Raw genomic sequence first — 22840 nt, 5'->3', positions numbered from 1 at the left:
GAGGGAGGTCTGTGATGCTAGGAAGTTAGACTAAGTAGACAACCTGGTTCATAGATGGTTGCTGTGGACCACACTACTGTGCCTTCGGCAGAAAAATGTACGGTAACGCTTCTCACGTTCTCGCCAATGTCATTGCTATTCATTGTGAAGGTCGGAGGGCCAAAAATTGTAGTCCTGGCAACTCCTTTACCTACTTCAGGAAATTCACCTTGGACCCCTTCAATTACAACAGCCTGAGTCCTACCAGGAAGTTAGTTCTGCAACCTCAAGTGTGTTTCAGCCCTTTTTTTTCAGCTCTGATTTGCTACTGGAACGGGAACGATCAAACGTGTCAAAGGCCACTGACAGGTCAATAAACAGGACAATGCAATTCACCTTATCATCTAAGACCGTGGCAGTATCATAACAGCCAGTGTGGATGCAGTCACTGTCCTATATCCTGGTCTGAAACCTGACAGTTACTGTAAACAGGGGAAAACTAAAACACTGGCCATGGTTTTCCCACGGTATTTCAACAAATACCGTGGGATTGTCTTGGCGTGTTTGATGGAGCTGTATAATCAGTGGACTGGTAAAGATGGTTTGCTGCAGTTAAGCACAGTCACCAGCAGAGGTCAGGCAATAGCAAGTAACACAGGCTGCAAGTGGAATTGTTTAGTGCCTGTAAGTGTCTGCCACCAGTGATTTGTAAACCCTAGAGGACTTTATAGGGGGCGCTGTAGTGAAGAGGCCATGAAGCCATCTTATCAGCTGGCAAGCTCCTTTGTAGTATCAAATAAAATATTTTTGTCTGTAGAAATGCATTCATATTTTAACTTGTTTTTGGCATGTTTATTGTCTTACCCACACCTTAATGCATGCTTGTGAGTTTTATAATGTAAGCTAAGAATAAATCAAAACATTTATACATGGGAATATAAAATATGTAATGACTATGTAACAAACTATAATTACTGTGGTATTAACATGACCATGTGGCAGTGGAACCAGGGAATATGTAATTACGCGTTATAAACACACTCTAAATTATGAGCTTGTCATTTGTTAATGTTCATGTCATTGTTTGCTGCTGCAGGGTATAGAGAATCTTATCTTGATGTAAGGATTCTGAACATTCGCATAGACTGCACCCAACTTAGTGTCACCTGTTGATCACCATTTTAACGACAAAATGTGGCTTTGTTCCCTGTCACTGCCAGACTATACAGACAGTGCCAACTGAAACCATCTTAATGTTTAAATGGGCTAGGACCTGGGAATACTATACCCAGCTACAACTCAATGCAACTTATTCCTTATACAATTTAAACAAGGTTCCAGCACAGATGTACGGTAAACTTAATGGAAATGACCTTGAACGGAACAGTGCCTTGTGCCAGCAGCCCATCAACACGCAGCAGCCAATCAACACACAGCAGCCCATCTACACGCAGCAGCCAATCAACACAATTCGGCCAGTCAACACACTACAGTCACTACAAAATACAACTCCACGCACTTCACAACAGCCTCTACACGCACATCTACAGACTACAACCGGATCGACACACTACAACCTACACCAAGGTTACTCAGTTCTTACCCTATGAGGTCCGGAGCCTGCTGGTTTTCTGTTCTCTCATCATAAATTGCACCCACCTGTGTCCCAGGTCTAAATAGGTCCCAGGTTAAAGGGTTGCGATGAAAAAACATAGTGGACCTGGCTTTGAGGTCCAGAGTTGAGTTTGAGAGGCCTACACCGTGTCCTCTGTGGTATCCTCTTTTGCCTGTCTGCTCCGCAGTTGACCGTTCATCATGAGTCCTATCCACCTATTTAGCGTCCTTTAAATATTTGCAGTATCAAGAGGAACAGTGTGTAAAAATATCAATATCATTATATCAATATATTCAATATCAATTATTTTTATTTATTTTTAATTATTATCCATTATTTTATATGATGGAGCTTTCACAATAAAACATACGATCATATTGCTAAAACACAAGTTCAAAAACGGTGTCTTAAACGTGTCAGTCATAGCTTATCTTCCAGAAATCCCCTTTCTGTGAATTTCCAATTGCCGGAACTTTCTAGAATGGCCTGTGGTGTTTTGGTGTATTTTGTGAATAGGTCACTTTCACCGTTTGACTCTTAAAGCTTCGGGGAGCATTCGCTTGTCCCCACCCCAATGATGCTTTGTCAAACCGGAAGCGTGGATCGATTTGACATTGCCAAATTCTTAAATTGAAAGATTACCCTTAAATGTTAATCCATCGATACACAAGATGGATTTATAAGAAGCGACATTCGCTGTATTTGGCAGTAACAGGCCTCCCCGTTGTGAAAGGTTTGTTCAGTTGGATGAATGGGGTCTACCTTTGTAAAGATCCCCACCTGCCGGGGAGGATAACGATGGTGAGTAGCGGCAAAAACATTTGTAAGATGAGTTTCAACTAGCTTCCATCGAAGATGTGTTCAAAACACATTCATGGTTTGAACTTTAATGTCTACCATTTTAATATTAACATTAAAATCAATGCTTCATGCTGCAATTATTTGCATCTACGTTATGATTTCCACGGCTTGCCGGAGCCTACTTGGTTTTCATAAGGATGTGCCATATGTTTTACCAACTGTCCTTCAACTTGCTTATGTTTGCTTTCAATACATTTTCCTAATCGGCTGTGATTGTCTGTCTCTAAATGTGATAAATATTTTACACTGACAATTAGCCATTTAGCGGTCGTGCTAATCCGCTTACAGAACAACTTTTGCGTTGAGCAAACGTTTATCAGGTTACTGTATCCCATGGATCTTTTTAAAAAAGCGTTTTGAGTATGCTGTGGGAAAATATATGAACCATGGTTTCGTATAACTCAGACTACATGCCTATAGGTTGTCATGGAAAAATAGTTTTTGCCCTGCGTTCAGGTGAACCGCTACTACACGGCTTATAACATAGTGTCAAATTCACGTTGCCAAATCTTATCCATAGTGAATGATTTACAAGGAATAAACAACTGGGAAGGGCACGCCCATGCTCTGAAAGATCCATGCACATTCATTCGGTTAGGTGGCCGAGGCGCATTTGGGACCAGATCTGGCCACTCAATTCGTTTCGGAATTGTGATTGAGATGGTCGACATTGTTCTTTTCCCATTCGAACTATGATATCGGTCCCTGGTTTCGAAACCTTGTGCGCGGGTCCATCTTTAACATGCAGTGTTAAATATGAGGAGCAGTCGAGGAAATGAACGGAGACGTCAATATGGCGACAGCTGCCTCATCCCCAGCTCGTTTTGAGTCCACGACCAATTAAGGTATTGCTTGTAGAACCACACTAATCTTCTCAGTCAGATTAATGTCTTTGCTAGTGCTTATTTTTTGTAATGGTGGTACATTATACCTTTAGCCGGAAAGCAGTTGCCAGGAGTAGACGGACGTCTTTGCTATCCATCGATTCGTAACTTGCTTCACGCGTTAATCTAGTTTACTGTGGTTTCATGATGACACAATGTCTGAATATGTTGATGTACGGTGTCTCTTGTTAGTATTTACCGTGGTGTCTGAAATCGTGTGTAACGCTAAATAGTGTTTCGAGACTTGATTCGTATTTTCAGGACCACGGACAGCGGGCGTTAATGGAGCGCCTATGGACTGAGAATCATAAGATACACAACAATAAGAACAAATAACAACGGTCACAGCTACTCACACAACGGCTAAAGTTGTGGCATTAAGTGTTAATGTAGTCTTGAATCATTGCTTCTGTTTTGATATTGCCCTGAAAAATAATCTCAGAAAACATTCTAGCTGTCATATTGATGATGGCCATTTCATGATATTCCCCAAGCTTCTTCCTTCCTCCCGACATACAGACATCTGATTCTGCAAAAAAAAAAAAAAAAAACACACAGCTTTTTAAATGTAAATCGTCTTTAGATACACGTCATTCACCCAGAAGTCACAATTTAATTTTATGTTAAATGGCTCTGAAATGACACATCCACCCTCAAGGTTTACCAGACAACTCAGTAACCAATGAATTCTAGAACCTAATTCATAGTTACACTCTACAATAATTAGCAGGCTTATTTGTGGTGCTTTTTGACTGGGGGCAAGACAGTCAGCTGGTATCGAAGGGTGTCAAGACATTGGCCGGTGTGGGTAGTAGCCCAAAGCCTTTAGGCCTCTCATCTGACCCTCGGATGTCACTCTTATGATTTGCTGTCAGCTCACACGTCACAGAGCTGGTTGCCCTGGGTGTCTTTAGAACACAAGCAGATGTGTGCGTGAACAGGACCCAGAGAAACGCTGGCTGGCTCACAGTGACACAAATACAGGCCACAGAGAACCACAGGACATCTCAGGTCACTGTTATTGCCGTGCCAGGTATTAGAAAATGCATTGTCTCAACAGCATAGGCCTTGTGCAATCCGCCTGTATGTGGTTCTGTAACCAGATTTAATGTCGGGAAAACACCCATATATTTTTATGTCCTTACAGCCAACTGAAACCAAACGGTACCAACCTGGTGGATGCAAAAGAGTAAAAAAAAAATCTCTACTTAAAGTGTGTCTGCTTTGGATGGGCCTTGTGTCAAATGGGTTCTGACAGGAAGTTTTTCCCGGGAAGTGGAACCATTCTGTATCTGGAATTCCAGTGTTATTTCTATACAGAGGAGCTAGATGGGGAGGTTGGAGGGGTGGACACTCCTAGTCCCTTGCTCCTGCTTCCAGACAGGCCCACGCCTTTTTCACTGTGTAGGAGTGACATCCCAGTCATCGGAAGAAGTGTGATCCAAAAGAGCAGCCTGTTCTTTCTTATTGTCCCCCTGGGTTTTGGGGGGGAGCTTGTTTGTAGCTCCTCCTGGGCCTCTGGAGGGAATATGGTCAGGGAGAGAGGGAGGGAGGGATTTGAGGAGGTATGGGGGAGGAGAAGGTGTGTATGTGGGTGTTGATTGATGTTGATGGAGAATTGGGGCGATGATGGCCGAGACAGTTAGTAGTTATTTCACACACAGCTCCAGCACAGCTCCATCAGAGCTCCAGCACAGCTCCAGAATGAAGACATGAATATGTCCATAACAGCTGGGTCCTTTTAAATCAACCACTACCAGTGAACTGTGGGGACGTGCTGAAGGTGATTTACATCTCTGTTCTGCGCCTCCCTTTCCCCTGCTGGGATACACTGGAAAACTCAAAATAAATTCCTCTGCTCTGACTTTTCATGGAGCGAGGCAATCTTTCTCTGTGTATTTGTGTGTGTTTGGGTGTTTGTGTTCGAGGGATTTCTGTTTTATCCAAAGAATGTGACAGTCGATAGAAGATGCCCCACCCCCCGCCTTCCATTAGTGTGTTCATGCGCGCCTCCACATTCAGCATAAGTGTCCTAAAGCATAAGGAGCACAAATTATTGAGGGCGTGCGGGCTACTTACATCCTCTAGTGGTCCTTTTCTGCCAGTCCGCAATGCTGCAGCCTTCAGAGTGGAATCCCATAAGGGCCCCCCTGTAAACACATAGTACAGGACTGCATGTGTTCCCCAGCCACTTGAAAACGAGCTATAGGTTATTTCTAGTAGTAGCTGGTCCTCCCTGATCTCCCACCTCCCTCTCCTCAGCTCCCTACCCCGGTGGAGCCCAAAGCTTCCCTGTGACGGAGCACGATGACAAGATGGCCCTGCTGCTTGTACCGCCCGGGCCTGACAGCTTCCGCCACTTCTGTCCCGAGTCACTTGCCGACATCGAGAGGCGCATCGACGAGGAGGGGGCCCGAGGGCAGCGCGTGGATCGCCGCGCCGACAGCGACGATGAAAACGGGCCCAGGCCCAACAGCGACCTGGAGGCGGGGAAGTCCCTCCCCTTCATCTATGGAGACATCCCCCCGGGCTTTGTCTCCACCCCTCTGGAGGACCTAGACCCTTTCTACTCCAATCAGAAGGTACGTTTGGACACAGCCACAACCAGCCTGACTTCCTGGTCTCTTACCAACTATGTCATGTAACCAGGGCCGGTTCTAGGTGTAAGTGCCGTTAGTGGTCACATAGGGCCCCTGACCGCTAGGGGGCACCAACCTCTACAGATTGCTAGGGGAGGGGGACCCAGATCAAATTTAGCCTGAGGCCCCCAAAAGGCTAGAGCCGACCCTGCATGTAACCCTTAATTTTAAGTTGCCCTAATTACTATATTACTAAATGTATTAATAACTGCAGTAAAAACATAGACATTTTAGTCTCGACAACTTAGTAACTTGATGAGATGATTGTTGTGGAATCAGTTATTACACAACTAGGTCAAGAACAATGTATGATTACATGTCATTTCTTACATTACAGAAAATCTATGAAAACATTTGTGCCCGGTCATATTTTATTTTCTGAAGTAAAGGTGTTGAAAATGTCCTGTGGCTACTGACCTGAGGTGCCTCGTTATAGCTGTTGTTGCCAGGTAACCAATTCATCAAACTGTGGATTTGACAGTGACACCTTCTAGCTCCAGTTAACCCCTTCTGGTCAGTATGACAAACACCTGTCTAAAGAAGTTTTGAATTTAAAACAGATGTTTCATACCGCAGTCCAAGGCGACATCATGCTTTCCCAAAGCTTCCTCGGTGTCCCAGTGTGTAATTTACCTACCAAATGCAGTGAATGACAAAAGCAGACCAAATGACATTTTGGGCTCCCAGTTTCTGACCACGCATTGTGTGTCAAAACACCCTAGGGTTGTTTTGCTCCGGTGGCATCATGGCCCTTCATACTTCCACGATGCTGTGATGAAACACACCTGAAAACACACACTCAGAGATTTGTCAAGTTTGACATAGCACACACACTCAGGACTCCAGACTTGACATAGCTCGCACACTCAGGACTCCAGACTTGACATAGCTCACACACTCAGGACTCCAGACTTGACATAGCTCACACACTCAGGACTCCAGACTTGACATAGCACACACACAGGACTCCAGACTTGACATAGCTCACACACTCAGGACTCCAGACTCTATCTCTATTGAGCGTACAACCAGACTTTAAAATGGATGTCTGTGAATGTACATCAAGTCTTACATGCTGGAGTGGAACATGGTTTTGGGTGTGTCAAACCATTGTTTGTTTCGCTGTATTTACTCTGTGTAATTGTGCCTTTGCTTGTCATGTTACCATTCAGATGCACATGGTTTGGTAATATAATCGCTATGTTAAAAGTAGACAACGGTCGGCAATTGTACCTGTTAAGCCTCATTACTGGAAGGAGACTGGTTTGTTCTGATGTCATCCACCTGCTGTATTTAGGTGATCGGTCACAGAGCTGTGTTCAGGAGGTAGGTCATAGAGTGGTGTTCTTGATGTGTTCAGTCCCTCCCATCTATGATCTGTTTTGTATGTTCTATATCAGTCCCTCCCATCCATGATCACCTTTTTATGTACTATATTAGTCTCTCCCATCTATGAGTTTAGTTTTTGCATCTTTTTATTTAACATTTTGTGCATCTTCAGAGAGCTAAAAATAGTTTTTCTTAAAATAAAAATATGGTTTAGATGGTCCAGCAATTTTTTAGTCTCTATTGTTTATTTGTTTGCAACAAAAATGTGGCAACCATTTTAGAATTTAGGTAACAAGGATATTAATGTTGGAGTAGTTTCCATAGATTGAACCTTGGAATAACATTTAAAAAATAGTAGCATGCATGTTGTTTTACAAGTGCATTTGCTATTTTGCAATTTTGTGAAGTTTGCTGATAATGAATACATTTGGGTTTACTATCTAATTTGTTGGGTGATTTGTCAGTCTGAAGAGTACTCCTGGTGAGGTAGTTCCTTCATGCCCAAGTAGTCTTTCCTTGAAACCAGACTTAAGTCACTGTTGCCTAGGATCTGGATTTCCATACTACTTTGGGAACCAGAGCTGCATTGCTATCTTATTCCAGCAAGGGTGCCACTGGTCTTTCATCTGCCATGTCAAGGTAAGGTTGCTGAGTAGCCATAGGCTATTTCGGTGTTCAGACTGCCAATTGAGAAATCTGTTCCTGAAACTGGAAAATGTTCTAGTGTTCAGGCTGTCAAGGTTTGCTATTCCTGGCCCAGAAGCTGTCATGGAAGCTGTTCTGATGTACAGGCTGTCATGGAAGCTGCTGTAGTATACAGGCTGTCATGGAAGCTGTTCTGGTGTACAGGCTGTCATGGAAGTTCTTCTGGTGTACGGGCTGTCATGGAAGTTCTTCTGGTGTACGGGCTGTCATGGAAGTTCTTCTGGTGTACTGGCTGTCATGGAAGTTCTTCTGGTGTACAGGCTGTCATGGAAGCTCTTCTGGTGTACAGGCTGTCATGGAAGCTCTTCTGGTGTACGGGCTATCATGGAAGTTCTTCTGGTGTACGGGCTGTCATGGAAGCTCTTCTGGTGTACAGGCTGTCATGGAAGCTCTTCTGGTGTACAGGCTGTCATGGAAGCTGTTCTGGTGTACAGGTTGTCATGGAAGCTCTTCTGGTGTACAGGCTGTCATGGAAGTTCTTCTGGTGTACAGGCTGTCATGGAAGCTGTTCTCGTGTGGCTGCATTCTGGAGGACAGGTGTGTGCTGAGTTTCTGTTCTCCAGCAGGCTGGCGCATCTGAGATCCCAGAGGAGCTACAAGTTTCAGTTTTCTGTTTAATGAGCTAGTTGCTAGCCAGCTGCCCATGTTGCTGAGTTGATGCATAGCAGGGAGTCTCTATCAGTTGATGATGGAAGAGAAGTGCCTGCCATTTCCTGTGTGTCCTGATCCTACCAAGTCCTAGGCCTGTGTCTGGGGAGGTGTCTGACGAAGTCCCTAGCTGCTGGCGTACAGGCTGATTCACTTAAACTGTTTGTTTCTCATCTGGGCCTGGTGTCCCTGGATCTGGAATGGCTGGACCAGGGGTGGGCAATTAATGTTTACAAGGGGCCACATGAGAAACCTGAATTGTGTCAGAGGGCCACACCAACGATAACTTGAACTTAATTCTGCTCAACTTTCTTCCATTATAAAATGCACTAAATTATATATTTTGAATAGCTGGTACTGATAATCGGAAGAATAAAACTTTTCTGTAAATTTTTATATTAGGCAATGTGAAATTGTGGTGTATAGGTCAAATAAGAAAACAAAAGCAATTATTGAATCAGTGCAGTTATTTTTTTTACTTGTTAATCTCCACAAACAATGAAAAACAACTTAACAAGTTTATAGAAATACAGCAATACAACAAACAATAACTTGTAATGTTTTCCACCTCATTTTACCTCTTCAGTGAGAATAATCCAGTCTGTTCTGGGCTTGAACAAGGGCATTGAAATCTGGCTGAATGTCTGAGGTGGCTATGCGAAGGACAGCTGAGAGGTGGTCATCAGTGATAGAGGATCTGTGTTTGGATTTGTTGAACTTCATCACTGAGAATGTCTGTTCACATACATAGGTAGATCCAAAGAGGACTAGAATCCTCTGAGCATGCCTCCTCAGGTGTGGAAAGTTCTCCTTTTTGAGGGAGGAGTAAAGGTCCAGCAGTGAGACTGACCTGAAGTGCTCTGCCAGAAGTGTGTCAGACTGCAGGTCAATGAGTTCCATCTGAACATCACTTGGTGCATTATCCACACTGCAGTTGAAGGGAGAAGAAACCATGTGCATTTCACTCTCAAGAGTTTTGAAATCTTGAAATCGCCTCGAAAACTCTGCATGCAGTGCTTCTAACATGGTTGAGTACTTGTGGATTTGATCGGCTGATCTTTTGGCTTCCTTTAGTCTTGGCAAGGGGTCCGAATGTTGTCCTTCACTTGGCTTGAGATAAGCTGCAACTTTCTCATGAAAGCCTTCACTGCACTGTACATCTCGTGCTCAAAAAGGCCCTTGCACTGCAGTTTGACATTTAGTTTGTTCATTAGTGCAGTCACATCCACAGCGAATCCGAGGTCTGCCACTCAGTCTTTATCTGAAAGCTCTGGGATGTTATGTCCTTTCTTAACACAGAAATCCTGAATATGGTCTCTCAGGTCCCAGACACTTTTCAGCACTTTGCCAAGGCTGAGCCACCTGACCAGTGCAGTGATAGCTTATGTCACCATGTTCAATCTCATTTTCCTCCAAAAATGCAACAAATTGTCTGTGATTTAATTCTCTCGCTCGGATGAGGTTAACTGTTTTAGTTACAGCGTCAACAACATGGTTCATTTTTAACACTGTCTTACATAACACTTCCTGATGTATAATACAATGCAAAAATGTCCATTTCTGCAAACGGTTCATTTCTGTCACTTTATCCTGCATTTTCTTTAAAAGTCCAACATTTTTCCCCGTCAGATTTGGACAACCGTCTGTTGTCACACCTGCCAGCTTGTCCCATTTCAGTCCTAACATGTCCAAACATGCATTTACTTCTGTGAACAAGTAATTACCAGTGGTTGTCCCTTTCATTGACTGCATGGCTGCCAACTCCTCCGTGATTTGAAAGTCGGCAGTTATCCCACGTAAGAAGATGAGTAGCTGGGCGGTGTCACGTACATCGCAGCTCTCATCCAAAGCCAGAGAAAAATAGTCAAAGTCGGCCGCTCTGTTCTTCAGCTGAAGCTCCAAGTTTCCAGCGATGTCCTCAACCCGCCTCGTTACAGTGCGTCGGGAGAGTGACACCTTCTCAAATGCGCCCTTTTTCTCCGGGCACAACAACGTAACAGAGTCAAATAAACACTCCTTAATAAACTCTCCGTCAGAAAACGCTTTACTTTTTCTTGCGATTTTGTGCGAAATTACAAAACTTCCTGACGGCTGCATCTCTGGGGGTGTGAAGTTTCGTAAAAAGTCCTTGTTGGGTTTGCAGTTTTGCTAGCAACGCATCAGACTCCCACACACGCTCTTCATCAGACAGATTTCTGTATTTATCCTCATGCTTGGTCGTGTAGTGGCGATTCAAATTATAATCATATAACACAGCGACCTGTGTACCATAGATTAAGCAAACGGCTTTACCTTTTAATTTCTGTAAAGAAATACTTGGCAGTCCATGTCTTGTTTGAAACACGGCATTTGTTATCAACTTTTCTTTTCTTAGCGTGAGCCGACATCTTGAGGGTAACCTGGCTAGCGTCACTTGTCGCTGTTCACCTTCACTCTCAGCTCACGCACGCATATACGTCCATACGTAAGTAATACAAACTGAACGCTTTTCAAAATAAAATTTTCAAAGGCCGAAAACCAAAAACCCTGAAAGAAAAGATTGTGTAAATTATTCGGTGGCTGAATTTTCGGTGCATCCCTATCATTTATGATTGGCCTCACGCGGGCCGGACAGGGACGTACAAAGGGCCGGATGTGGCCCGCGGGCCGTAGTTTGCTCAGGTCTGGGCTGGACACTCCATTTCCATCCCTCCCTGTTCAACAAATGGTGACCGTTTGAAACAGTGGCAAACCACAGATATTGGGCCTTGGCCGTCTGCAGTGTTGTGGAAAAACGCTTCCACAACGCTGCATCCAACCGAACAGTCACAGAATCGTGGCATCACTCAGTTTACGCGGAGACATCACATCCTAAGCATAACCTCTTGATGAAAGTTGACGCCAGAAAGGGAGATTTTAACTTAAATGAATCATCATATTGTCCTTGTTGGTAACTCCACAGGTGTGGTAGAGCTAGGCAGTGGCTAGCCTTGGTGCGCCAACACCTTGGAAGGCCCTCAGAGTTCCCCACTGGTCCAAAGGGAGGAGGACTCCACTGCAACCACCAAGCAATCTGTCTGACTGGCCCAAAGAGACCGCTCACCCCTGCCTCGGTTGGTAGCGTAGCAATGTTGCGGGTGCCTTACCTGCGTGACCTTAAATGTTCTGCCCCAGTTCCGTCATCAAAATGGTGTCCTTCCAGTTGATAGTTCCCATTCCACTTGTTCATGGCCCATCGAGTGTTAACTTCCTGGGCCCATTGTCTTTACCTGAACGGGACATCCTAGGGGAGGCTGTAGTACGACGTTCTCCCAACGTTCTGTTGCCTCAGCTTAACATACACAGCGTGAGAAGGAAACGCCTCAGAGACTGTTCAGTCCGTTCCCTGCTAAATACTCACATAACCTGACCTTGAAACAGTTCATGGTTTCCTGAGGATTTACGTTTGTTTTTTCAAACATTGTCTATGACACCGTGGTGCTGCCAAATGTAGCCTGGAAAGCCTTTGTGGACACGCGTGTTAATTAGAAGTCGTTACGTTGACGTGTCGGTTGGTTTTGGGGCGTGTCAAGCCGCTGTTTGTTTCGCTGTGTCTGATCATGCAGCCATTCAGATGCACATGGTTTGGTAATATAATCCCTATGTTAAAGGTAGACAATGGTCGGCAGCGCACCTGTTCAGTCTCTCCACCGAAAGGAGAGTAGTTTGTTCTTATGTCATCCTCCCGCTATGTTCAAAATGTATAGACAGACACACACACACACACACACACACACATACAATGGTTGAGTGGGACTGTGTGGCAGTGATGGTCTGGGGTCTGAGCGTGCCAGACCGGAGGAACAACCGCCATGATTGCAGGACGACAGGGCAGCCCAACGCCCCATGGACAGTGCTGTAAGGGAACAACGCCGTGACCTGGCGTCGGTACGGTTTCGTTGGGTTTCCCCGGTCAGAGCTGTTATGGTGGCCTGTTGGCATGTCATTTGGGGAACTCAACTCTCTTGCTCTCTCCTTCTCTCTCAGACATTCATAGTATTGAATCGCAGAAAGGCCATCTTCCGTTTCAACGCCACTCCAGCCTGCTACATCTTAAGCCCCTTCAACCCTCTACGAAGAATAGCAATCTCAATTTTAGTTCACTCATATCCTTTCACACCTATATGAAGACTTGCTTTGATGTACCTTTGGCCTAGTTAGGTGTCATATGCAGAAATGTGCGGTATGTTACAGAAATGTGTCTAAATTGCATTGTTGAAGTTGAGAATATGTAATGGTAGATTGTTTTTGCTGATTTACTAACCATCTGACCTCACCATGAAAACAGTCTGGGTCCTAGATATTTATACAGGGGTTTTCCCCATTCAGGTCAGGTTCAGGGAAAACACAAAGCCTTGGATAGTCTTGATTATCAGTTAACCTTGACGTGACACATTTTGACGCTAACCCACAAACCCCTTATTGTTTCCTTGACCCATGTCTCTTCACGATGTTCAGCATGTTAATCATGTTCACAATCCTGACCAACTGTGGTTTCATGACCCTGAGCAGCCCCCCGGATTGGGCCAAGAATGTTGAGTAAGTAGCTTAACACATGCACTCAATTCCCGTTTGTTACTGGTTTGAAAATGATAGGTTGTTCCATTATTTAGACGGGCACCAGAGAAACAGGGTTTCTCGGTAGGACGTAAGCATTCCATTTCTGGGGTAAGAGTGCCTGCTTGGGCTCCAGAAATCCCTTACAATATTTTCTGTGAGAGACCAATGGAAAGTAATTTGATTGGCAGTTGAAACACTGGCTATGCTCCAGTATCCACGCTAGCTGTAACCGCTTAAAACAACGTCTGTGTCAAAACTAGAACGGCGCCTACCCTGCCAGAGGACTGATACTGTCGTTTTGGTCCAATCCTGCGGCAATTTTGTTTGACTGAGCGGGGGCCGTTCCCATGGTTTTGCTGTTTCATAACCGCCATAATGACTCTCTCTCTTGTGATTTTGCCAGGTACACCTTCACAGGGATCTACACGTTTGAGTCTCTCATTAAAATCCTGGCCAGAGGGTTCTGTGTTGGGAAGTTCACCTTCCTCCGGGACCCGTGGAACTGGTTGGACTTTATGGTCATCTCCATGGCGTGAGTAAAGCCTGGTTCTGTGTATTTCTTGTGTTTCCAGTCATGATCAATAGCAGATTTTTAAAAATTTCTTTATCCTAACCAGACCCCCCCCCCGCCCCCATGTCACACACTATTGTTGTCAGTAATGCAAACAGTGGCTTGTATTTCCGTTCGACCATAGTACTCTTGACCCAGTACAGCGACCCCCCCCCCCCCCCCCCACCCCCAGAGTTACCGAATCCACATTCCTCCGCTGGGATTAGAGAAACCAGCACACGGCTGCAGGCCAGACACCCAGGTGGCAGGCTGTATTATCTGGACTGTCTTTGCAGGCGCACTGTGTCGGGCTGCAGTCCATGTCACATCTAGTGTCTTCCAGGTTTCATGGGCACAGAACGTCTCGGGTCAGTCAGTGCCGGGGCCGTGTGTGTACCGTGGAGCTCTGTGCCCCGCCTGGGGCGGTTTTAAAGCAACTTTTGTACCGTGTTCTCGCATTTTGCCATGGCCGACACCCTTTCTCACGTGGTATGAAAGAGCGACCAACAATATCCGCTGGCCCTGCCTGCCCAGTCCTTGATCTAGACAACGGGCGAGACTGCAAATGTTGGTTAACTTGTAGCAATGTTAACCAACAATGGCTTATTCAATGACCTGCTGAAGTGAAATACTGCACAACCACTACTGTACCTGGCACCTTGTTCATTCTGCATGTTTAGTTTAGACCTCGACTGAGTCACGGGAAGTAAAATATCCTTTGGGGCTCCATGAAACAGCGCATAGTCTACAAACGGGGAGAGGGGCCACTGATTCTGTGAGCGCGTGTGTGGGTGTGTGCAAAAGGAAATCCAGGTTACACTGCTGATTGGTAACTGTGCATTTAATCCCGCAGGTATGTAACAGAGTTTGTAAACCTAGGCAATGTTTCAGCTCTGCGCACATTCAGAGTATTGCGAGCTTTGAAAACTATCTCAGTGATCCCAGGTAAGAGTCTGTGTCTCCACTCTAACCTGTCAGCCAAAGTGTCTCTTGTGTGTGATGTTTGTTGCCCCCCCACCCCCCCCCCACCCACCCCAAAAACCCTTGTCTTGTCATGGTGTGTGTGCGCGTGTGTGTCTTCTGTGTGTGTGTGTGACCTCCCACATCCACCCCGCCCTCCCCCCCGTACCACACACCCCTCCCTCCCTTCCCTTACAGATATGTGACAGAGTTTGTGGACCTGGGTAATGTCTCGGCCCTCAGAACCTTCAGGGTTCTCCGAGCCCTCAAAACTATATCGGTCATCCCAGGTGAGAGAGCCCAGGTTGAAGATCAAAGATTAATTGCTAAATTGTTAGCTTACAAGGCTAAATGCTAACGGCTAATCACCTTCATCTGAGATACAGTAACTGTTCATCTCACGTTAGCTTAGCCTGGCGGTGTTGCCTCAGTCACGCTGCCTCTCCGCAGGCCAATAAAAGCAGGAATCCGGGCCCACTCCATTGAGATGGAAAAGATTCCACGCTTTTAGACACATTCCGTATCCTTCACTTTTTTCACGCAATTATCTTCCTTTGTTATCCTGCTCTTTTGGGGAAATGAGGTGGAGTTTTTTATAATTTTTTTTACTTATTTAAGCATGGGACATTGCGAAAGCTAATTTGTGTGGTGAGCATTTGTGTCTACATGTTTCCTCCCATAGAAATAGAATTGATTAGAACGGGCGTCGCCATCCAATATTGGCATAATAGGTGGACTGGTGGCCATAGAGCGTGAACCCATAGATGCTAAGCAGGGAGTGTACCCATCAATCTGAGCTGTGATTTGTTGAATCGAGTGACATAGATGCGGTAAAAAGGTAATTGGATCGTAGTAGAATACTGAAGGACAAGACTCCCCAAAAAACATTAAGACGCTACCATTTGTACACGTCAAAAACTCAGTTCTAATGAAGTGAATAGTCGTCATCAAATCCTATGTCTTCAATCCAAATCCTATGTCTTCATTAAAAAAGGCCCTGATTTTGACATTTGTCTGTTTTCACTGCTTAACATTTAAAAACAGTGCTCTTCAAATTGGAAAAAAAGTGACTGCTGACGAACTTGTGCAATTTAAAATAGCTAGTAACATACCTAGCATAGGAAAAACCTAGCGTAGTAAAAGTTGGTTTTACCTGTAATGCAGTGGATTGTTGACTAGAACATCAGACATCCCTACTCTCCCAGACGTTTTGGGAGTCTCCCTGACGCCCGCAAATTGTATACAATATCCCAGAAATCAATTTTATTTGAGAGTGAGCGATAAGTGTGCTGAATCTCAAATCACATACTGCATACTACATACTACAAGTACTCCATGGGTGATGGTGAAGTATGTTCTGTGTAGTATGTAGTAGTAGTTTGTGACTGATTGGGGCATACTACTGATTGGGTGGGGGTGCATTAGCCGGGGAAGCCACCTCCCTTACTATTAGTACCCAAATGTAGGCTAAATCTGCTGGGAGTCCATGAGGAAATTCTTCCGGTTTTCCTTTGCGAAATCTTTCCCCCACGCGGTGCCATGACATTTCCACCGCTTGGTTAGAGATCCATTGACCTCTTTACCACATCGCAAGAACAGATTCTGTTCAGTTTGCATGATTTGAATGAAGATTCCACAATACAACAGAAATGATTACCTTACAATACCCAGCAGCCAGTGCAAGTTCAAACAAATTGTCTGGAATAGGTGCTAGGCCGGTTCTATCCATTGTATTCCTAGGGCTTTTCCTCTCTGTCCTTGTGTCCTGTTGTTTGTGTGTGTCAACTGAGTGTGTGTGTGTGTGTGTGTGTTTTATTTGTTTTACTTGGTTTGCACTGTAGTGATGCTAGATAATGACATGACTCACACTCTTACGAGCGTGGAGTCTCTTGGTTTCATATACAAACAGGTCACGTCATTATCTCTGTGCCTAATACGCGATTCTAATCGTAGCCTACGTCGGCTTGTGTTCTGTCAGTACAACCCTAGCACACTTGGTCCCCATCAAACTGAATGATCCAAATAGGTCCATTTAAAAAATATATATATTATATGACTATATCACTCTAGACACATTTCAAATGAGTTGATTACATTCATGCACAAAACACTTCGGAATTAAAGATGCACTGTGGATACTTTGTATATTTTCGGCCAGTAGTTGGGAAAATGGCGATCACAAGCCGTTACATTGTATTTGTATTATTTTTGTATTATTTCGACCACCTGTTATTGTGCAATTCCTACGAAATGTTCTATGTTTAATTCATACAAACCCAATTCCAAAAAAGTTGGGACACTGTACAATTGTGAATAAAAACAGAATACAATGATGTGGAAGTTTCAAATTTCAATATTGTATTCAGAATACAACATAGAGGACATCAAATGTTTAAACTGAGAAAATGTATCACTCTAAGGGAAAAATAAGTTGATTTTAAATTTCATGGCATCAACACATCTCAAAAAAGTTGGGACAAGGCTATGTTTACCACTGTGTGGCATCTCCTCTTCTTTTTATAACAGACTGCAAACGTCTGGGGACTGAGGAGACAAGTTGCTCAAGTTTATGAATAGGAATGTTGTCCCAATCAGTCTAATACAGGCTTCTAGTTGCTCAACTGTCTTAGGTCTTCTTTGTCGCACCTTCCTCTTTATGATGCGTCAAATGTTTTCTATGGGTGAAAGATCTGGAATGCAGGCTGGCCATTTCAGTACCCGGATCCTTCTTCTATGCAGCCATGACATTGTAATTGATGCAGTATGTGGTCTGGCATTGTCAAGTTGGAAAATGCAAGGTCTTCCCTGAAAGAGATGACGTCTGGATGGGAGCATATGTTCTATAACTTGGATATATCTGTCAGCATTGATGGTGCCTTTCCAGATGTGTAGGCTGCCCATGCCACACGCACTCATGCAACCCCATACCATCAGAAATGCAGGCTTCTGAACAGAGCGCTGATAACAACTTGGATTGTCCTTGTCCACTTTAGTCCGGATGAAATGGCGTCCGAGTTTTCCAAAATGAACTTTACATTTTGATTAGTCTGACCACAGAACACTTTTCCACTTTGCCACAGTCCATTTTAAATGATCCTTGGCCCAGAGAAAACGCCTGCGCTTCTGGATCCTGTTCTTCTTTTTTGACCTAAAGAGTTTTAGCCAGCAACGGTGGATTGTGTTCACCGACAGTGTTTTCTGGAAGTATTCCTGAGCCCATGTTGTGATTTCTATTACAGTATCATTCCTGTATGTGATGCAGTGCCGTCTGAGGGCCCGAAGATCACGGGCATCCAGTATGGTTTTCCGGCCTTGACCCTTACGCACAGAGATTGTTCCAGATTCTCTGAATCTTTGGATGATATTATGCACTGTAGATGGTGATAACTTCAAACTCTTTGCAATTTTTTTCTGAGAAACTCCTTTCTGATATTGTTCCACTATTTTTCGCCACAGCATTGGGGGAATTGGTGATCCTCTGCCTATCTTGACTTCTGAGAGACACCGCCACTCTGAGAGGCTCTTTTTATACCCAATCATGTTGCCAATTGACATAATAAATAGCAAATTGGTCCTCCAGCTGTTCCTTATCTGTACATTTAACTTTTCCGGCCTCTTATTGCTACCTGTCCCAACTTTTTTGGAATGTGTAGCTCTCATGAAATCCAAAATGAGCCAATATTTGGCATGACATTACAAAATGTCTCACTTTCAACATTTGATATGTTATCTATATTCTATTGTGAATTAAATATAAGTTTATGAGATTTGTAAATTATTCCATTCCTTTTTTACTCTTTTTTGGAATGGGGTTTGTAGATATTCGGTGTGCTTGAGATCCCGCAGTGCACCTTTAAGTAATGACAGGACTGTAAGGATCCAAGTCTATTCAAAAGTCTATCACCAAACATTAAACTACACTAGGATTCTACAGTTTGCGAGGGGCATATCGGTATGTGTTATTACCTTTTTAAAATGAACACCAACCACCGTCTCTATTGGGAATATTATTTATAAACCGGTTGGCCAAAGGGCCTGGTAACCATGACTATGGCTTATCCTCCTTCCAGGGCTGAAGACGATCGTGGGCGCTCTGATCCAGTCGGTCAAGAAGCTCTCTGATGTCATGATCCTCACCGTCTTCTGCCTCAGCGTGTTCGCCCTCATCGGCCTGCAGCTCTTCATGGGGAACCTGAGGCATAAGTGTGTCCGCAACATCCTCAACACCACAGCCCTCGACGGCCTGAACAGAACTCAAGGAGGTCCGGACTTCGGCGGCGCTTTTGTCAACGGCACCGATGTCAACGCCTCCAGCTCCGTCGACTGGATCGAGCACATCAGTGACAAGAGTAAGCAAATCGCTTGTTTTGTCCGTCAGGCCGTCTTGGTATTGGAGCTCTGGGCTTCAGACAGCATTGGAATATATACCGTTACACTGACTGCACACTGAAATAAGTTGTGAATGAGAACCCTGCTAGCCAGCCCTGTCCGCCGTCCGCGAAACAGCGTGATACAGAGTGACATCGATTGGCCGTGGAGTGGGGGGGGGGGGCCATTCCGAGTAGGACGCGGCGAGAAAAAACGCGGCAGATAATCGCACCGAACAACGGCCCAGCGCCCCCATCCCTTTCCTCTTCTGGTGTGCGAGACGGCGTGCACATTAAGGGAGAGAGAGAGAGATGAGTCACGGGCAGGCTGAGTCACAGGCCACTGATGGGGTGTGGCAGACAGGCAGGCAGGCATTAAGACCAGCCATCAATATGGGGATGGGGGAGATGGAGAAAACAGAGATGGAACAGAGGAAACATTTACTGTGAGAGGAAATGGACTTGCCGAGACACAGAGAGCAGCGGCGCGAGAGAGAGAGAGAGAGAGAGAGAAATGGGATATGACAATCTAAGTTGACGGCGGAACTGATGCAATGTCATACAGGCACATAATTGAGAGTCAGGGATGGAGAGAGACAGTCAGGGCGCAGATGTCTGGCTTTAGCATCTGAAGCAGTTAGCCGGGAGGGTCATCCAGGCCAGGCTATTGAAGGGTCAGACTCTCTCGGTCCTCCTCACCATGGCCTGCCGGTACTCTGTTTAACAGGAAGTAAATGTCTTGCCGCTTCAAGAATTTCAGAGACCCGCCTCCAATGTGACCTCTAACACCACAATATCCTGATGCCCAATGGTCATGTTTCATTAATGGGAGGGGAAAATAAGATCGGAAGATCTTCCTGAACCACCTGAGTGCGCCATTCAAGCACAGAATAACTCAAGTTGTCTTTGAGGTCTCAGCAACTGCTATAAAGCCTCAGCGGCCATGCGTAGGAAGGGCTCTGGGCCCCATTGAGTGGCCATTAGTGGTTATGAAGTGGTTCATTCCCTTCCTGTCGGTTAATTGGTAACATTGAGTGTACCCGTTATGGCCGCGATGGGGCGATCGTTAGAGTAATAAGCTCTGCACGATATAATAATAAAGATAACAGCAACCTTCAATATGTTAAGGCCGTGTTTGGTTTTGTTTATTTAACCCAAAACCCAGCTACATCAGGTGACAGCTGTTCACCTATTGTGATGCAGAACAAGCTTAAAAATCCATTGAGTTTGTACGACGGTTTGCTCCGTTTCAATCATCTCTCCCCTTTTTCCACCCTCCCTCCAGACTTCTGTGTCTAACTTCCTTTCTTCCCCGCTACTCAGCAGATTGATTGTTCCTCTCACCTTTCTTCTAGATAATTACTATTACCTCCCCAACGCCAAGGACGCCCTGCTCTGTGGGAATGGCAGTGGAGCTGGGTAAGACCAGAGCACACGTCAGGTTGCTATAGCCAATCACCTCCACCGAGAAAGCCTCAACACACACATTGAATGTCCCCGCAACGCTTAGGCACTGATGAAATGTTAACTGAATTAGCACTTGGCATCAATGCCAGAGAGATTCAGGCAGAATTATTTTGAACCCGGTTGTGGTTAAGTAACCCGGTTGTGGTTAAGTAACCCGGTTGTGGTTAAGTAACCCGGTTGCATTTTGGACGGTCTGCCCATCATAGGTCGTGTCCAGAGGGATTTATTTGCCTCAAAGCTGGCCGGAACCCGAACTACGGCTACACCAGCTTCGACACGTTCAGCTGGGCCTTCCTGTCCCTGTTCAGACTGATGACCCAGGACTTCTGGGAAAACCTTTACCAACAGGTGGGCTAAAACGTATTGGTTAGTTAGAGACAAAATGGCCAAAACAGGTGATCATGAACCGCGAGGGCCGGTTTCGTGGACGCAGATTAAGCCTAGTCTAGGACTAAACAATGAATGTGCCTTACATGCCTTTTTTATTTCTTACTGCCCCCCCCTCCCCCCCCTCCCCCCCACCCTCCCTTCGGGCCTCCTAGACCCTGCGAGCAGCAGGTAAACCCTACATGATCTTCTTTGTGCTGGTGATCTTCTTGGGGTCCTTCTACCTGGTCAACCTGATCCTGGCGGTGGTCGCCATGGCCTACGACGAGCAGAACCAGGCCACCATTGAGGAGGCCGCGCAGAAGGAGGAGGAGTTCCAGGCCATGCTGGAGCAACTGAAGCGACAGCAGGAGGAGGCGCAGGTACGGAGCAGAACGCTGGGCAAAAGGGAGATGGTGTCCGGGTCATATCTAAGGCTGTGCATCGCCTGGAGAGTTCCACGGGCGTCAATATCTTTCTCTGTCTTTTCCTATCCTGCCCTCTCTATTGGCCCCTGGCTCCCTCAAGCCCGTAATCCCCTCCGAAATAAGTGTGCCTTGATGCTTAGAATCAAGCTCCTGGAGACAAGGGCGCTCCATTACTATGGAAACAAGAGGTGGCTGGAGGAGGAGGAATGCCTGTGCGCGGTGTTGGTAGTAGAGTTTCACGAAGGGAGGGAGGTTACTGCTCCTTCTGCTGCACTTCACATGTTATTCACCAGAACAGCTTGGCTAGGAGGTCAGCATTGCAGCACAATACCAAGTGAAACATGGATGTCACAGAAATGCACGTACCGAGAGCAAGCGTGGATGCGTTTGAAAAAATAACCTGTATAATGTTACTTCTCCCATGCTAATTTGTTGATGAATACATTCCTCAGTGATGTGGAGAGCGTGCATGCAACAACGACGGGTTAGGTCATGAGACCATTAAGAATACAGCCTGCCCGCACCGCGTTAAGACTCCCCAATTGATTGTTTTATTTATCAAGGTTTCAACCCGAGCGGCCCCAGAAACCTTGGCAATAAAGTTAGGAATTCCTTACATTCAGCGAGCGCACAACCTTCTCAAAAACTGTGAAACCCACGTTTGCATTGTAAGCACTATCCTTTACCAGCACTTTTGGAAAACCAAAACGTCGGTTAACTTACATTCCACAATAGCACCCAGGCCTCGTGGAAATTAGTTTCTATTTTTGTTTAACCTTTATCCAACTAGGCGAGTCAATTAAGAAGAAAATGATCTAATAGATAATAGATAAAAAGTAATAAAAACATTTTGGAAACAGACGACATAGACTGATGACACTAGGGGCGACACTGGTAGGACGACAAGCAAAGTGTGTGTGTGTGTGTGTGTGTGTGTGTGTGTGTGTGTCAGGCGAAGTGTGTGTCATGTGTGAAGTAACATAATACATTTCCTTAAATAAATCAATGCAACTAGTGACGCTGTGTGACAAACCGAACCTTCTTGACTTCTTGACTCAACAAGACCTTCACCTATTGGACTTTTGATATCCTTTGGGCCACTCAGTGCCTGGAGATTAAAAGGGGCATTGTGTAGAATCCTGTCAGGTTTACTGAATTTAAACAACACCACCAACCGTCCCCTCTTTCCGTACTTGAACGAGACCGGAACAGTATTGGCTACTCCATGGTGGTTTAGGTTGGGGTGTATTTTACTGGGAGGGTCTAAAGCAAGTGTAAGCAAGGAGAAACTGACAAGACGGAACAACAATTCAGTTTAAATCAGGAATATCTCAGGCACTCTGAACAACAAATTTGTAGAAAAAATATTTGAAACATCAGATATAGCGCACACGTGTGGTAGAAAGCTTTATTCATGTAAAGATTTCAACCACACAATAACCAAAAGCCTGAGTTAACCACTTG

General features: G+C 45.1%; 1 protein-coding gene across 4 annotated transcripts in view; it reads left to right on the top strand.

Annotated features, from left to right (window-relative positions):
* Positions 1 to 2190: 2190 nt before the first annotated feature.
* The window catches only part of LOC105020001 (sodium channel protein type 2 subunit alpha), a 42864-nt gene continuing 22214 nt past the window's right edge, over positions 2191 to 22840 (top strand). Inside the window, exons 1-10 of one of the 4 annotated variants that reach the window (XM_029116632.2) lie at positions 2191 to 2395; positions 5602 to 5921; positions 12666 to 12784; positions 13128 to 13217; positions 13642 to 13770; positions 14947 to 15038; positions 18819 to 19097; positions 20471 to 20534; positions 20789 to 20930; positions 21125 to 21331. In XM_029116632.2, the coding sequence (XP_028972465.2) occupies positions 5655 to 5921; positions 12666 to 12784; positions 13128 to 13217; positions 13642 to 13770; positions 14947 to 15038; positions 18819 to 19097; positions 20471 to 20534; positions 20789 to 20930; positions 21125 to 21331 (1389 nt within the window). In that variant the 5' untranslated portion in view covers positions 2191 to 2395; positions 5602 to 5654. Of the gene's footprint in view, positions 2396 to 3040; positions 3301 to 5601; positions 5922 to 12665; positions 12785 to 13127; positions 13218 to 13641; positions 13771 to 13996; positions 14734 to 14946; positions 15039 to 18818; positions 19098 to 20470; positions 20535 to 20788; positions 20931 to 21124; positions 21332 to 22840 lie in introns of those variants that run through there. The other 3 variants (XM_020042282.3, XM_029116633.2, XM_034289707.1) reach the window with 3 other exon arrangements.

The sequence above is a fragment of the Esox lucius genome, chromosome 22, assembly GCF_011004845.1.
Source record: "Esox lucius isolate fEsoLuc1 chromosome 22, fEsoLuc1.pri, whole genome shotgun sequence".
Taxonomy (NCBI): Eukaryota; Metazoa; Chordata; class Actinopteri; order Esociformes; family Esocidae; genus Esox; species Esox lucius.
Note: the sequence above shows the minus strand (reverse complement) of the source record. Positions and strands in the feature narration are given on the sequence as shown.